At 44.4% G+C, this 17,866-nt stretch overlaps 1 protein-coding gene across 2 annotated transcripts in view; it reads left to right on the forward strand.

Moving 5' to 3' along the window:
- KSR2 (kinase suppressor of ras 2) overlaps positions 1–17,866 on the forward strand; it is an 868,249-nt gene that overhangs the window by 301,890 nt on the left and 548,493 nt on the right. For both annotated transcript variants that reach the window (XM_063964329.1, XM_063964330.1), the window contains exon 4: positions 3,840–4,347. In XM_063964329.1, coding sequence (XP_063820399.1) covers positions 3,840–4,347 — 508 coding nt within the window. The remainder of the gene's footprint in view (positions 1–3,839; positions 4,348–17,866) is intronic.

A 17,866-nucleotide genomic window follows, 5' to 3' on the forward strand; every position in this document is an offset into this window, starting at 1 on the left:
AGATGAGGGACCCAGAGGAGGAGAGGAGCGCTACAATAGCGCTGCAGGAGGATGTCACAGCCGCCCGACCTCACGGCAGTGTCCACCCAGCTCCAGCAAGTGTGACCTAATTTGCTGGAGCCGGGTGGACGTTGCCGTGAGCGGCGCGGCTGTGAGACATTCTGCTGCAGCACTGTGCTGTAGAGCTGATCTCCCCTGTATGCCCGCGGCTCTCCCCCGTCTCCCTGCGGTCCCCCCCCCTCTCCTCCTCTGGGTCCCACATCTCAGTCCGACATTATTTTATGTCGGACTGAGATGGTCGGAGACGGGGCCAAATCCAGTCAAATTTGGCCCCGTTTCACTCATAAGTACGTGAATCGGCAGCTATACCACCGATTCACGTACTATTCCACAAGTCGAATTCCCAGACTTGTCGAAAAAAAACAGCTGGGATTGAATAGGTCGAATCACTATTCGACCTTAAAAAGTCGAAAACTGCCGTCTTTTCGACAGACAATAGTTTTCGACCATAATTGAATATACCCCTATGTGTTATAAGTATCTTCTTTGCTTTTTTTTGTATTAATGACGGGTCTCCCCTAACTGCACGTCCCTGCAGTAAAGGGGTACCAGGTTTTTAGAGGAGATAGGTAGGTGCTGATAGGTAGACGTATTGGGAGGAAAGGAAAAAGAACGTTTGCAAAGGCAGAGACAGGAGTTACGACACTTCATGTGGGTAAAGGCTAGGGTGTCTTGCAATTTGTAATAAAAATTAATTACTGTATGTTTTATTTATGTACAGTAAAGTTTGAGCCTCCCTATCGAAAATTCCAAAATACGGAATATTACGTAATACAGAATTTTCTGAGTGCGACTGAGATATTGAGACCTTTGATTTCTGATGGTTCAGTGTACACAAATATTGTATAATATTATCTTCAGGCCACGTGTATAAGGTGTATGGACTTGGGACCCATCCCCAAGATATCTCATTATGGTATACTGATATTCCAAAATACAGAAAATTCAATATCCAAAATACTTCTGGTCCCAAGCATTTTGAATATGGGAGGCTCAACCTGTACTGATAATAACAACTATCTTGTGATGAAATGATGAGTATTGAGTGTAGTAACTTCAGTTTGGCAAATCATTTTTTTTTTTAAAATGAGATCTTTTTTGTAAAGGTTTTTCAAGGGTTTACATCATAAGAAAATTATCACAAATACAGGAAACATCATAACAATTTTAGAACAGGTGAATGAATTGATGTTACGCATTCCAATGTCAATCGATCCTAATGTTCATACAGTTATGGGCAGGATAACACAAGTTGTCCAGAGCAACGCTGTACTTGTAGTAAAAGCTAAATATGTAGGAAGAGAACTGAATGAAAAAGAAAGAAAAAAAGGGGAGGGAGGGGGAACAGAAGGGAGAGGAGAAGGGTGCCAGTCGATGTGTGTGCTGATATAAACAGAACAGTGTTGAGAAGTGGTGAAGCTAAATGGTGGTTAAAGGAGGTTCAAAGTGGTCTGCCCAGGGCTTCCAAACCTTGGACAATATTGGATGACATACAGATGTGTCCTGTTGCACCTTTGCTCTGAGCATGGCATTCCCGGCAGGTCATAGCGTGGCATCCCGACAGCATGTTACTATAGAATCCACGCCATGCAATACACAGTTTAACTGCTGGGTGGCGAAAACTACAGTACTGAAAACAATATTGTGTCAGTGGAAGGTGATCCCTGATAAGCTGGCCAATCACATTCAGGCAGCATAAACAGTCACTGTGCTCAGCACCTCCTTCCAAGCTTCATTTCTGCAGTATGCTACTCTACTGTATACCACCAATCTGCATTTGTACAATATCATCCATAGCAGCTTACAGTGTAATGCAGCTGGGTGGCCTAACACAGAGAGGGAGAGCACGGAGCAATACAAAAAGTGGAGCCGGGCATTGTATTGAACCTGAAATGATCTCTTTCTGAAAAATGTTCTGTTCGTTTTTACAACAAGATTCTTTACATCCTGTAACGACAGTTTATGGACGGCCAGTTAAAATGTTTAGCGTAATATGCAGCTGGGTGGCATAACATACAAAACACATGTGGTAGCAAGTTAAAAATAGCCTTTTATTAGATTTTAAAAGTATATATTTTTTTTAATGAAGATTAAAATAGTTAGTGCATTAAACGGATAAGTGTTTTGGGCAATTTTTATCTAATGGTTTCCATCACCTTCTTATTTTCCGTGTTTGAGGTCATCTTTGCGCTTTGGGTCTGATTTTGAGTCAAATGTACTGCAAACACAACTTGGAGTGTCCACTGCTAATGGAATGTGAACAGAATGCTAATTCTACTATGTATTCTAAATGGGTGCACATACTACACCCATTCTAAATCATATGGATCTAGGCTGTCGTTATCATTGGCAGTTACACCTACTTCATGCTAGGTGCAAGAGAAGTGACTGGCTTTGCTCATTGTATATACACAAATAATTCTGGCTATTCATCCACTACAGACTCTGACACACCCACAAAATGTCTCTCTTATATGTGTTCACATTGTTGCTGCACATACCACTCAGGTATTGAATGGTCGCAGAGACACAACTGGCATACAGTATGTAGAAGTCTGACTTGTTTGTAGATGCCTTTGCAGCCTAAGTATGACACATGCACACTATGTGAACAATAGCTAGATGCATGTCAGAAAAGTCTGCAAGCTGCTGCTGGAAGTTAACTTTCTGCCAGCTGCCAGGCTCAGACCACTCGTCCGGCCCCCAGCAACCTTCCCCCAGCCTCCTCTGGCAGATCTACAGAAGTGGGTTGATACTAAATGGATTGCCCACCTGTGGCTACAGAAAGGCAATCCTCCTGCAGCCTGACCTCTATTAGTTGTCCATGGCACCCAGACTGTGACTTTGCTGTCCACAATGCATATACACGAACAGCAAGTAACTCTAGCTACATACTCATGACATTCCCACATACCCACGAATCAGCTCTATTACATGTGTTCACATTGTTGCTGCCCAAACACCACCCACATCCACCCATTCAGCAGCCACAGTCTGCTTCAGGCTCCGTGCTCCAGTACAGCCGCGCCTCCATCCCCTCTCCCAGGTAGCACTGTGGCAGCTGAGATGTCCCCAAGGTGGTCCATTTTTTAATCACATTGTATAAACCAGAACTTCCCAAACTCCTCCATTACAGTCCAAGATTTAAGGATATCCATGCTTGAGTCCAGGTTATTACATCAAATTGACTGTGGTACTAATTAAGTCAAGAAAAAGGATAAAATATGGACACTAAAATATAAATAATATGATGTACAGTACTATGTTAAAGTTGTATTCAGGTGCAGAAAAAATGCTGTAAAGTAAGTAGTATTTTAAAAAATAGAAGTGTTAATAATTTATCAATAAACAAAATGCAATTTGAATGAAAAGAAGAGAAATCTAAATCAAATCAATATTTGGTGTGCCCATGCAAAATCGATTGGGATTGGTTGTCCAACACGTTGTATTTCACAGATCAATTGGGGCTGTAGATTGCTAGTGTATGGTAAAAATCAGCAGATTTACAGACCGCTAAAGCGATGAGCCTTTTATGATTGTCAGAACTGTATTTGCTGAAAATGATCTGCAAATCACTGTAAAATATCTGTGATGTATGGGTGCAGATTGGTGGATTGGAGAATCTTTAAATCTGGGAAAAAAATCTCAGAGTCTACAAATCTGTAAATTGTTATTGCTAAATACTGGAGCGCAATAATTTTATTGAAATGCTACAGCTATTTTATTTGTAGTGCTAAAAGATTTCTTGTTTTCTTTGTATTTGCCTGTATCACTTATAGGAAGCAGTCTATCTAAACAAGATTGGGCCATTCAATGGCCAGCCTCCGAAGCAGGGAAGGAAAATATTGCCTACACCCAGCAAGAGACTGCTCAATGGATCCGAACGCACCTTTCACAGAGTCCAAAACTACAGGCCAAATGCCTCCAGCACTATTCCCATTTGCCTGTAGCCCATGGATCCCTCTACACTAATGTAGATAGGTTGACTGTTGAAGCATATCCAGGCTCATGCCAACCTTCAGAGACTGGACACCGCTCATTACCACCATCCCCCCGCCAACGGCATTCAGCGCACAACAATCCACCACGGACACCTAACATAGTCACCACTATGACCCCTCCGGGCACCCCCCCCGTCAGACGGAGGAACAAACTGAAACCACCAGGAACACCACCGCCTTCATCCAGAAAACTCATTCACCTAATCCCTGGATTCACTTTCCTGCATCGGAGCAAATCTCATGAGTTCCAAGTTGGTCACCGCGTGGATGAGTCTCACACACCCAAGTAAGTCACTACATATAGAGGATGAAAAATTGTATACCTTGCTGTTACAGAGAGAAACTGTTCCAGTCTATATTATGGTATGAAACTACCACATTTTAGTACTGGTATAATGTTCACAAAATGTTGTAGCTTAAAAAATTCCATTTCTTTTAATTGAATTGCCATGATTTTAACTTGACATAACAGTTAATTGAGGATTTATATTATATTTAAATGTAGTTCTTGTGCTGTTCATCACTCTACTTTCTCTAGTAGAGATCACACAGCTCCGCAGGAAAGTACACAGCTCTGACAGGAGGGCAGCAGATCTGCAAGCACTGGTAGTTGTTTTTACAAAGGCCATCACTGAAGGGCCCTACACACTGGGCGTTGTGTATGGGCGATATTAACGATCTTGTTCAGTAATGAACGATAAATCTTCATATCGCTCAGTGTGTATGCATCAACGATGAACGATGCACGGCCTCGCGATCGTTCATCGTTGATCTATCGCCGTTTATACATGCAAGTCATTTGGACGATATAGATGTAATGTACTCTCATATCGTCCAAATTGACCATCGATATCGTCCGGTGTGTAGGCAAAATCGACCATCGATAGTATAGGTGGACGATATATCGTTGGTTGCTTACATCGCCCAGTGTGTAGGGGGCTTTACTCTACCACCTATGTGAAAGTGAACATAGGATAATTACTTTTTCCCCCAGATGACATTCCCCAGTTCTGTTGTTGTCCACTTTCTGAGGTTTTTTTTTTTTTTTTGCATCACTGCTCATAACATCACACCAATTTTTTTTATTTTAGTTTATGACATTCTATCCTTGGCCATGTATTTATTACATACTGTAAGCAGCAACTCCTATAAATAAAAAGAGTAAGACTTTTTAACTGACTACACATTAATGCAGATAATAACTCTGGTGGTACATATCTAAGGGACGCAGGAAAAGGATTGTTGACCATCACTGTCCTAATCTACAGTGTGTGTAGTAGTTCGCTAGATATAGGGGGTATTCAATTACCTGCGAAGAAGCATTGGGAGCAAAAAAAATTAAGTTTTTCCTGATTTTTCCCAATGTTTCTTCAATATTTTTTTTCGGGCTATCCAATTAGGTCACCCAAAAAAAAAATACCCTTTCACTCGAAAACACACAGGTTCAGTGAAACCTGTGTGTTTTCGGTATAAACAGTTCTGTTTTCGGATGAAAACGGGGCTGTTTTCGGTAATTTTGCTTTGCCTGCCTAAGGCAGGTGAAACAAAATCTCTGTTAAGCTATGTCTCACGCCGGCTTATTGGGGCTAATTGAATAGCCCCCAGGCGACACAATTAATTGAATACCCCCATAGTATCTGGTAGAGTGTATTTTTCACTTACAAGTTCTGCAGTGACTTTATCTTGGTGGGATTGGGCAGATGCAATCTTGTTTTTAAGGCCTCCCAGCGCTGCAGCATCATATAGCTGGCTCAGCTGTTTCAACTGGTTAGCTGTAATTGATTCAAACACTATGATACTTGGGTTTGCAAAGGTCTGATGGAAGCCAGCCATAGAAACAAGACTACATATACCACCTGAAGAGGTAGACTTTGCGGTAAAGAGTATATCTTACAGACAACCTTTCTCAGTATACGGGTTATTTAGCCAACACATTAAACTCCTAAACTGAAATGACCATTAAAGTGGATTTATTGTTCAAACATAAGTTAAGTTTCCATAAACAAAGTCAAAATATATATTACAAAATACGTTTTAGAATAACTTTACTTATTAAAAGTGATTAAGCAATGATAATTGTCCCAGTTTTCTTTTCAGAAAGTAATACAATCAGATGTAACTAATCACTCTATTAATCTAATCTATTTAGCAGAAACTGTTGTTCATAGTGTTGGTGGGCTCAGTGCTGTTTAGATGTGTCCAGTGTGTGGCCAGACTGGGTCTGGACCATGGAATGTGCCACAGTGGGACTACACTTCACATAGGTTCATACATTTTCTTTCAGCAATACTTGCATCTGTTAATTTCCATTCCTGTCTTTAACCATCATATCTACTTCAGGCATTACATTTATAACATATTTCCCCAGCATTAACCCTTCCCCAGACCCTGTCGTGACCTCTCCCAAGTTTAGCAAAATGCCACCTTCAAAGACACTGCCTCATACTGCAATCTGCCACAGAGATCACCTCACTAAATGACATCTGTATAACAGGATAATAGCTCTCCTTCCTGTGGATCCTACTCTGGATCTTTCCTTACTCAGGGCTCCTGCCTATGTAGCTGCTGCTCAGCTGCATAAGGTATTCTAGGTGTTGGACAGCTCCTTGCCTTGTGTCCAGTGCGGTTTAGCTGCTACCCTGTATTAATGCACATTGATAGTTGTGAAAGACTTGTATTCCTAAAATGCAGCTGAATAGAGCTGCTAAAAATCCAGCCTGGCTGCGGCGCCATCGTGGGTGTCTATTGCACCTGCACAAACCATGATTCCTGTATGTACACAAACCATTGTGCTGCCCGCACCCTGGTGTGATGCCTGGAAGGGGTGACACCAATCTGTGGGCTCCTCCACAGTGACAGGAGACAGATGCTGCAGTGTGAAAGTCTGCTGCAGCACCCGGTTCCTGTCATAGAAGAGGAGCCGACAGCGCTGGGAGACAGTCTTCAGGGGAAGCCCAGTACAGCCCAGCATCTCTGAAGATACTGGGCACGCCCCCTGGGTGACAATGCCGCGAGGCCTTGTCCCTTTATTTGCGGCCACACCCCTTTTTGACGTGAGCTTGCCTCTGGCGCGCTGGGATATCAAGGGTGCGCACCGTTTGTCACCACACCTGGTGATGCCTCTGATCCTATACAAGCCAGGCCTTATTATGTCCTTCTTGTATTATTATGATCTTGTCCACTATTCAAGTTGATGCTATTCCCTCCTGCATTCTGGCATCAGTTATCCTGTACATATTATCAACTGGTCATTGATTTTGTTCTGATCTGCTTTACTGTTTATCATATCAACTAACTCCAGGGCACCCGAGACTCCCAGGGTGGGGCATATCCACATGAGAGCTCCTGGTTACATACTTATGGTGCCAGAAAGAGAATTGGTCCCCCCCCGCCACATTCACAATAAGGGCAGTGTGCGCCAAAGGCACACACCAAAAATATAGGGGTGTGGATTAATGGGGAAAGGAGTATGGCAATAGAATAGTACCAATTCACATTACATCACACAGTAGTGTCCGTTATTAAAATTTCACCACACAGTAGTGCCACTTATACACATGACAGCACCTCCTTCTTTTCCAGGGCTGCTGGGTATGTAAAGGTGATGTCAGCATGCTCCTGCTGCTGGCGCAAAGAGGAACTTGGGAGCTGGGTGCACTTTCCACGTCCCTTGCTATATGTACCTGGCTGTGTGAAGCTATAGGTCTCTCTACCCCACAACACTCAGAGCCTGTTATTTGCTGCATGCAGGGAGGTGTCCTTAGAGATGCCGCCAGGAAAAGGGACTGTATGGCCACACCCCTAGTGACATGGCCATGCCCAGGTGATGTGTGGCCACGCCCATTTGTCAGCACACGCACAGAGTACCTGTATGAAAAAATCTTGCACCACTGGTTATTATTGAATGTGGTTACTATGAATGCAGACGATAATAATTTTATTAATATATACTTGTGGTTTTAATAAAAAAAACAATGTATATATATATATATATTATAAAATATATCTTTTTACAAGATGTAATGTTTATAGTATGTAGGCAAATAGTTATGGGGTTAGAAAATGTAAATGTATGTGTAGTGCAAACGTAATTTCTGTATACTGTTCTTATTCTAATCTTACAAAAGACACAGGGTCTAATTCTATACATACATCAGCTGCATATTTGGACTCTATATGAAAAAATGTTAATGCCACAGTAGGCATCCTGTAGGCTTCTGTGAGCTACTTGGGTGCCTGAAGACGCATCAGATCACTATGCGTGACTATCGGTCATCTGCGTTACCCTCAGGTTACTCAGGATGGCCAGTGTGTTCATGCTGCCGAGGCCAGTGAAGCTGCTCCCAAAAGACACAGCCACTCGCATCAACACGCCCCCATTTTCTGGAAAATTGTCCGTCGTCGCACCCATATGTCCGCAGCCTGTCAATCAAGTTGCGGCTTAGGGAGCACTGCCACAAACGCTGAAGGCCTCGATCTGCACATGTGCAGTACAGGTCCTGTGCATGCGCAGCTAAGCTAACGTTGGCGATGTACAGAATCCATATGTCTGCGTACATCTATGAATTAGCCCCATATTTCTCTTTTGGGTTGCTTTATATTTTACATTCCTGGAATACAGTACTCCAGAACAAAGAGATGCTTTGTAGAATGGGTGAGTGACCTTTAGATCTTTATTTTCATAAAAAGCATTCTTGATGCTTGATATAAATATCCAATATACTTATTTAGAAAAAAAGGAATTATGTCATTAGACAATAAAATAGGCAAAAGACGGGCCAATTATCAGGCATCCTGATTGTTTCATTATATATAGCAAATGCCATTTAAAACGTGCACACTTGCACACATGAGATTCCCCTCACAGATTCATGACCATGTGTGGGAATTCAGATATCCGGCCTATGCTATTTGCAAATGTCCTGGACAGTCTCACATAAGCAGCAGACAACAATATTTTACTGGAAGACTGTAAATTATCATTGCATGCAAACTGGAGGCCCAAATACCCCCAGTAGGCAGATGGGATTGTGACTAAAGAATTAGTTAGAGCAGCGGAGATGGGTGCGGGAAGCAGGACCCCATACTGCAGCCTAATGCAGACACTGCTTCCTGGATCCTTCATTTCGTAGACTAATTTGCAGCTGTTTTGGACCAGAGATTCTTCTTTCTCCTCGTTAACTCATTGGAAACCTCTGATGAAGATACTGAAATATTTCAAAGCTGTTATGTCTGTGTTAATACATTTGAACAAAAATATTTTACCAGATAATCTTAGCCATGTCATTTTGAATTTGCTGTTCCTAACAAGAAGGTGTGATATTAAGGGACGTGTTCGCTTTCAAATAAGTTTTCTATTATGCCAAAAAATACATACTGTATTTGAAAATAAACCATGGTTCTTTTAAGCTTTTAGTTAGGATGATACAGCACGGTATACTTGCCTACCCTCCCTCAGAATGCAGGAGACTCCCTGAAATAGTAGCAATCTCCCTGACTCCCTGAATAGTCTATCAATCTCCCTGATTTTAACTTATCCCCATTATGTAGATGTTACATTCTTGGGGAAAAATAAATAAATCAGAGGTACGTACATTCAAATGGGATCTCATCAGTGCCATTTCCCTGTATTGGTTATAAGGCACAATGATCCCTATGGCTTCATGCAATTTAAATAAGGTTTCTTGAGGCCATTTACAGTATATGGAATCTCCTGTAAAACACAATATACGAACAAATCCTGAAAAATATCAGTGTATTTTCTTCAACAAATAGATCTAACTAACTTTGGGGCTCATTTACATTTGGATGTAAGTCATTTTTGTGACACGCTTCTCAGATGTAGCAGTACACGTCCGCGCTGACAGGTGCTACTTTCACATCTCCCTGAAATGCTTTGTCAGAAGTAGGCAAGTATGCAGCACGGCCACCTGTGAAGTAATTCTGTTTTATTCGGTTGCTCTGGGTAACAGACCCTACCACCTTGCTTTCTTACACTTCAGATATACTGTAGGAGCATATTTATCATGCACTAAAATTTTGCCCAGTTAAGATCATCTTAGTGCAGCTATGCACAGATATAAGAGATATAATTTCGAGGAACTCATCCCGGGACAGTGTGTCCCGTGCTTGCAAAAGAGTTTTTGGCGTGCCACTGCACAAATGTAGCCATAAGGCCTTGCAGTACCATAGAAACAATAGGCCAAAAAGGGAGGGTAGGAACAGTCAACTTGCAGGAGAAGGATCAGAAGTTGGATGCCTCATCTGGTACACTTGATGGGATAAAAAAGACATGGACCTGACAGTTTGGTTGGGACCCTATCCTGAGCGTTAGGACACTGCAATCACCCCATTTTGTGTCATCTCTTCTAAGAGTAGACTATTCCAACCAGGGTAATGCACACAAGATGGCTGCCTCATCTGGTACCTGTGAGGGTGGAATACCCAACCCGTGGAAGTTATTACCAAAAATACATACACCAATCCTGCATTATGCTTACTGTGCGCTTAAGGTTTTCTTTTTCTGTCTATGTGGCTTGTCTATTGCTGTATTACTTCAATCTTCTGTAATATGTGCATTGTTTTTGATGTTGTAAAGCGCCATGAGTTGGAGAAAGAGCGCTATATAAATAAAATTATTGTTATTATTATTATTAGTAGTAGTATGTCTTTACTAGTGATGAGCGGGTTCGGTTCCTCGGAATCCGAACCCCCCCGAACTTCACACCCATTTTACACGGTTCCGAGGCGGACTCAAATCTTCCCGCCTTGCTCAGTTAACCCGAGCGCGCCCGAACGTCATCATCCCGCTGTCGTATTCTCGCGAGATTCGTATTCTATATAAGGAGCCGCGCGTCGCCTCCATTTTCACTCGTGCATTGGAGATGATAGGGAGAGGACGTGTGCAGCGTTCTCTCAGTTGTGTTCAGTGTGCTGCAAATATCTGTGCTCAGTGTGCTGCAAATATCTGTGCTCAGTGTGCTTGCAAATATCTGTGCTCAGTGTGCTGAAAATATCTACGTTCTCTGCCTGAAAAATGCTCCATATCTGTGCTGCATTGTAGTATATAGTAGGAGGACAGTGCAGAATTTTGCTGACCAGTGACCACCAGTATTATATCAGTACGGTACAGTAGTCCACTGCTCTACCTACCTCTGTGTCGTCAAGTATACTATCCATCCATACCTGTGGTGCATTTAAGTTTTGCGCAGTATATATAGTAGGAGGACAATGCATAATTTTGCTGACCACCAGTATATAATATATAGCAGTACAGTACAGTAGTCCACTGCTCTACCTGCCTCTGTGTCGTCAAGTATACTATCCATCCATACCTGTGGTGCATTTAAGTTTTGCGCAGTATATATAGTAGGAGGACAGTGCATAATTTTGCTGACCACCAGTATATAATATATAGCAGTACGGTACAGTAGGCCACTGCTCTACCTACCTCTGTGTCGTCAAGTATACTATCCATCCATACCTGTGGTGCATTTTAGTTGTTGTACGCAGTAGAAGGAGGACAGTGCATAATTGTGCTGACCACCAGTATATAATATATAGCAGTACGGTACAGTAGGCCACTGCTCTACCTACCTCTGTGTCGTCAAGTATACTATCCATCCATACCTGTGGTGCATTTTAGTTGTTGTGCGCAGTAGTAGGAGAACAGTGCATAATTTTGCTGACCACCAGTATATAATATATAGCAGTACGGTACAGTAGTCCACTGCTCTACCTACCTCTGTGTCGTCAAGTATACTATCCATCCATACCTGTGGTGCATTTAAGTTTTGCGCAGTATATATATTAGGAGGACAGTGCATAATTTTGCTGACCACCAGTATATAATATATAGCAGTACGGTACAGTAGTCCACTGCTCTACCTACCTCTGTGTCATCAAGTATACTATTGATAATGTCGATATTATCTTAAACCATAAAGCTATACCTTTAAACACACTTTTACCATGGAGCCGCTGCGGCCGCTAGACTTAATATGCACTCTACGTACTTTGTACGCTATTTGCGTACAGAGTCCCGTACCTTGTACGGACTTAGCGTATAAACGCCGCGCTGGGGGTACAAAGTACACACAGCGCGCACACACCCAGAGTTATACTTTAAACCTTATTAGTAACGCAATGCAATGATATTATTACACTTTAAACCTTATGCAGCAAAGCACTGCAATGATGTTACACCTTAAACCTTATGCAGCGCTGACGGTACAAAGTACCCGCAGCGCGTACACACCTTATCAATACACTTTTAAACCTTATACAGTTAGGTAATGTAATACGCTTTAAACCCTAGCAGGGAAAAGAGGACACAACACAGATTTGTAGTTAAACACTGGGCTCCGACACCACAGAGTATATATCTGGAAGGGGGTTAACAATACAATTTATACACTACAATACAACAGAGTAAATGGCTACAGTCAATGTACATACGTGAGAATATTCGCATGCGCTTCCTGGTCCAGTCCTCCGCTAATCAGTTAGATAGCGTTAAGAGTCTTCTGACCGGCCAGGCAGCAACAGGCTTTTTATACACTACTTCCAAAAGTAATACAATGGATACTGTAATCCCTTTGTCCATTGGACACAGGGATGCATCTTTACATTACAGGAGAGGTCATAGGTTGATTTGAAAAGGTGGGCGATGTCTTTCTCAACTGCTCTTGTGGGTGGTCTCCTCTGGATTCCTGCCGCATACATAATATACAGTAAATACAGTTTATATCTATATTCTACTTCTGCACATAACTATACGCAGGAACATGCGATCTTCCTCTAACCAACACCGGAATGTTACCCTTAAAATACCCTACAGCTGGATACCAGACACCACCTTATAACCTTAGTCTGTCCCTTCCTATCATGCAAAGGCGAATCCCTTAGTCCTGGAATCATTTAAACTGTTGATACTTGCTGACGTGGTGCAGGGGGGCTATGTGTACAATGTGCACTATTTGGATTAAATATGTAATTTTTTGATAACCCTCTATGCGTTCACAAACTCCACCGTAAATACTCATACCACGCGCAGGACCGTGGGAGCGACCATACGCAAATTGCGGATTTGTGCACGCACGGCGGAACAAGTGCACGCGCAGCGGGCATGTGTGTGTTGTTAGTACGCGCTGTGTGTACTACAATATTTTTCAACTTTGACACTATCCATCCATACCTGTGGTGCATTTAAGTTTTGCACAGTATATATAGTAGGAACACAGTGCATAATTTTGCTGACCACCAGTATATAATATATAGCAGTACGGTACAGTAGGCCACTGCTCTACCTACCTCTGTGTCGTCAAGCAGGGCCGTAACTACGTGTGTGCCAAGTGGGCTTGGCACACAGCGCAGTTGCCCTGAGGGCGCACGGCCAGCAGCATGTAATGAGTCAAATTGACTCATTACATGCCGCCTCTGCTGTGTGCGCCGCGCTGTGGAGGGAGAAGAGACCAGCGCCGGGCAGCGGAGAAGGAGGAGGAGGGAGGGGGAGCAGGGAGCCGCAGCAGCGCTATTTCATTGGTAGTAAGCGCCGCTGCAGCATCCCCCTCTCCTTCTGTATTGGCTGCCCGGCGCTGCTGTGGATGCTGGGATGCGGATCATCCATCCCAGCATCCACAGCAGCGCCGGGCAGCCAATACGGAAGGAGAGGGGGATGCTGCAGCGGCGCTTACTACCAATGACATAGCGCTGCTGCGGCTCCCTGCTCTCCCTCCCTCCTCCTCCTTCTCACCTCACTGCCTGCACCGAGGGAGCTGCACGAGGAGCCTGACTGCCAGCAGGGAGATGGTAAGTATATCTCTCTCTCTCTCAGGGGGACACCGTCTGCCGCAATGTGTAAAAAGGGGGACTGGCTGCCGCAATGTGTAAAAAGGGGGACTGGCTGCTGCAATGTGTAAAAAGGGGGACTGGCTGCCGCAATGTGTAAAAAGGGGGACTGGCTGCCGCAATGTGTAAAAAGGGGGCCTGGCTGCCGCAATGTGTAAAAAGGGGGACTGGCTGCCGCAATGTGTAAAAAGGGGGACTGGCTGCCGCAATGTGTAAAAAGGGGGACTGGCTGCCGCAATGTGTGAAAAGGGGGACTGGCTGCCGCAATGTGTAAAAAGGGGGACTGGCTGCCGCAATGTGTAAAGAGGGGGCCTGGCTGCCGCAATGTGTAAAAAGGGGGACTGGCTGCCGCAATGTGTAAAAAGGGGGCCTGGCTGCCGCAATGTGTAAAAAGGGGGACTGGCTGCCGCAATGTGTAAACAGGGGGACTGTCTGCTGTAATGTGTAAAAAGGGGGATGCTGTCTGCTGTAATGTATAAAAGGGGCTCTACCTGGTGTAGTGGCGCTACTGTGCAGCGTAATTTGAATAATGTAGACTACTGTGCACCGTAGTATGAATTGCTATTATTTTGTGGCCACGCCCCTTCCCCGTGAAGCCACGCCCCTATTAATTTTTTGCACGCCTATGGCGCGCACTGCCCCTATCTTACATGGGGAGGGGGCGCCACTGTCGTTTCTTGCACACAGCGCTAAAATGCCTAGTTACGGCACTGTCGTCAAGTATACTATCCATCCATACCTGTGGTGCATTTTAGTTGTTGTGCGCAGTAGTAGGAGGACAGTGCATAATTTTGCTGACCACCAGTATATAATATATAGCAGTACGGTACAGTAGGCCATTGCTATTGATATATTACTGGCATATATTTCCACACATTAAAAAATGGAGAACAAAAATGTGGAGGGTAAAATAGGGAAAGATCAAGATCCACTTCCACCTCGTGCTGAAGCTGCTGCCACTAGTCATGGCTGAGACGATGAAATGCCATCAACGTCGTCTGCCAAGGCCGATGCCCAATGTCATAGTAGAGAGCATGTAAAGTCCAAAAAACAAAAGTTCAGTAAAATGAACCAAAAATCTAAATGAAAAGCGTCTGAGGAGAAGCGTAAACTTGCCAATATGCCATTTACGACACGGAGTGGCAAGGAACGGCTGAGGCCCTCTCCTATGTTCCTCATGACTAGTGGGTCAGCTTCACATGAGGATGGAAGCACTCATCCTCCCACTAGAAAAATGAAAAGACTTAAGCTGTCAAAAGCACAGCAAAGAACTGTGCGTTCTTCTAAATCACAAATCCCCAAGGAGAGTCCAATTGTGTCGGTTGCGATGCCTGACCTTCCCAACACTGGACGGGAGGAGGTGGCGCCTTCCACCATTTGCACGCCCCCTGCAAGTGCTGGAAGGAGCACCCGCAGTCCAGTTCCTGATAGTCAAATTGAAGATGTCACTGTTGAAGTACACCAGGATGAGGATATGGGTGTTGCTAGCGCTGAGGAGGAAATTGACAAGGAGGATTCTGATGGTGAGGTGGTTTGTTTAAGATAGGCACCCGGGGAGACACCTGTTGTCCGTGGGACGAATATGGGCATTGACATGCCTGGTCAAATTACAAAAAAAATCACCTCTTCGGTGTGGAATTATTTCAACAGAAATGCGGACAACTAGTGTCAAGCCGTGTGTTGCCTTTGTCAAGCTGTAATAAGTAGGGGTAAGGACGTTAACCACCTAGGAACATCCTCCCTTATACGTCACCTGGAGCGCATTCATCAGAAGTCATTGACTAGTTCAAAAACTTTGGGTGACAGCGAAAGCAGTCCACTGAAAACTAAATCCCTTCCTCTTGTAACCAAGCTCCTGCAAACCACACCACCAACTCCCTCAGTGTCAATTTCCTCCTTAGACAGGAAAGACAATAGTCCTGCAGGCCATGTCACTGGCAAGTCTGACAAGTCCTCTCCTGCCTGGGATTCCTCCGATGCATTTTTGAGTGTAACGCCTACTGCTGCTGGCGCTGCTGTTGTTGCTGCTGGGAGTCGATCGTCATCCCAGAGGGGAAGTCGGAAGACCACTTGTACTACTTTCAGTAAGCAATTGACTGTCCAACAGTCCTTTGCAAGGAAGATGAAATATCACAGCAGTCATCCTGCTGCAAAGCGGATAACTCAGGCCTTGGCAGCCTGGGCGGTGTTAAACGTGTTTCCGGTATCCACCGTTAATTCACAGGAAACTAGAGATTTGCTTGAGGTACTGTATCCCCGATACCAAATACCATCTAGGTTCCATTTCTCTAGGCAGGCGATACCGAGAATGTACACAGACCTCAGAAAAAGAGTCACCAGTGTCCTAAAAAATGCAGTTGTACCCAATGTCCACTTAACCACGGACATGTGGACAAGTGGAGCAGGGCAGACTAAGGACTATATGACTGTGACAGCCCACTGGGTAGATGTATTGCCTCCCGCAGCAAGAACAGCAGCGGCACCAGTAGCAGCATCTCGCAAACGCCAACTCATTCCTAGGCAGGCTACGCTTTGTATCACCGCTTTCCAGAAGAGGCACACAGCTGACAACCTCTTACGGAAACTGAGGAACATCATCGCAGAATGGCTTACCCCAATTGGACTCTCCTGGGGATTTGTGATATCGGACAACGCCACCAATATTGTGCGTGCATTACATGTGGGCAAATTCCAGCACGTCCCATGTTTTGCACATACATTGAATTTGGTGGTGCAGAATTATTTAAAAAACGACAGGGGCGTGCAAGAGATGCTGTCGGTGGCCCGAAGAATTGCGGCCACTTTCTGCATTCTGCCACCGCGTGCCGAAGACTGGAGCACCAGCAAACACTCCTGAACCTGCCCCGCCATCATCTGAAGCAAGAGGTGGTAACAAGGTGGAATTCAACCCTCTATATGCTTCAGAGGATGGAGGAGCAGCAAAAGGCCATTCAAGCCTATATAGCTACCTACGATATAGGCAAAGGAGGGGGAATGCACCTGACTCAAGCGCAGTGGAGAATGATTTCAACGTTATGCAAGGTTCTGCAACCCTTTGAACTTGCCACATGTGAAGTCAGTTCAGACACTGCCAGCCTGAGTCAGGTCATTCCCCTCATCAGGCTTTTGCAGAAGAAGCTGGAGACATTGAAGGAGGAGCTAAAACAGAGCGATTCCGCTAGGCATGTGGGACTTGTGGATGGAGCCCTTAATTCGCTTAACCAGGATTCACGGGTGGTCAATCTGTTGAAATCAGAGCACTACATTTTGGCCACCGTGCTCGATCCTAGATTTAAAACCTGTGTTGGATCTCTCTTTCCGGCAGACACAAGTCTGCAGAGGTTCAAAGACCTGCTGGTGAGAAAATTGTCAAGTCAAGCGGAACGTGACCCGTCAACAGTTCCTCCTTCACATTCTCCCGCAACTGGGGCTGCTAGGAAAAGGCTAAGAATTCCGAGCCCACCCGCTGGCGGTGATGCAGGGCAGTCTGGAGCGAGTGCTGACATCTGGTCCGGACTGAAGGACCTGCCAACGATTACTGACATGTCGTCTACTGTCACTGCATATGATTCTGTCACCATTGAAAGAATGGTGGAGGATTATATGAGTGACCGCATACAAGTAGGCACGTCAGATAGTCCGTACGTATACTGGCAGGAAAAAGAGGCAATTTGGAGGCCCTTGCAGAAACTGGCTTTATTTTACCTAAGTTGCCCCCCTCCAGTGTGTACTCTGAAAGAGTGTTTAGTGCAGCCGCTCACCTTGTCAGCAATCGGCGTACGAGGTTACTTCCAGAAAATGTGGAGAAGATGATGTTCATCCAAATGAATTATAATCAATTCCTCCGTGGAGACATTCACCAGCAGCAATTGCCTCCAGAAAGTACACAGGGACCTGAGATGGTGGATTCCAGTGGGGACGAATTAATAATCTGTGAGGAGGGGGATGTACACAGT

Source organism: Pseudophryne corroboree, chromosome 1 (assembly GCF_028390025.1).
Source record: "Pseudophryne corroboree isolate aPseCor3 chromosome 1, aPseCor3.hap2, whole genome shotgun sequence".
Taxonomy (NCBI): Eukaryota; Metazoa; Chordata; class Amphibia; order Anura; family Myobatrachidae; genus Pseudophryne; species Pseudophryne corroboree.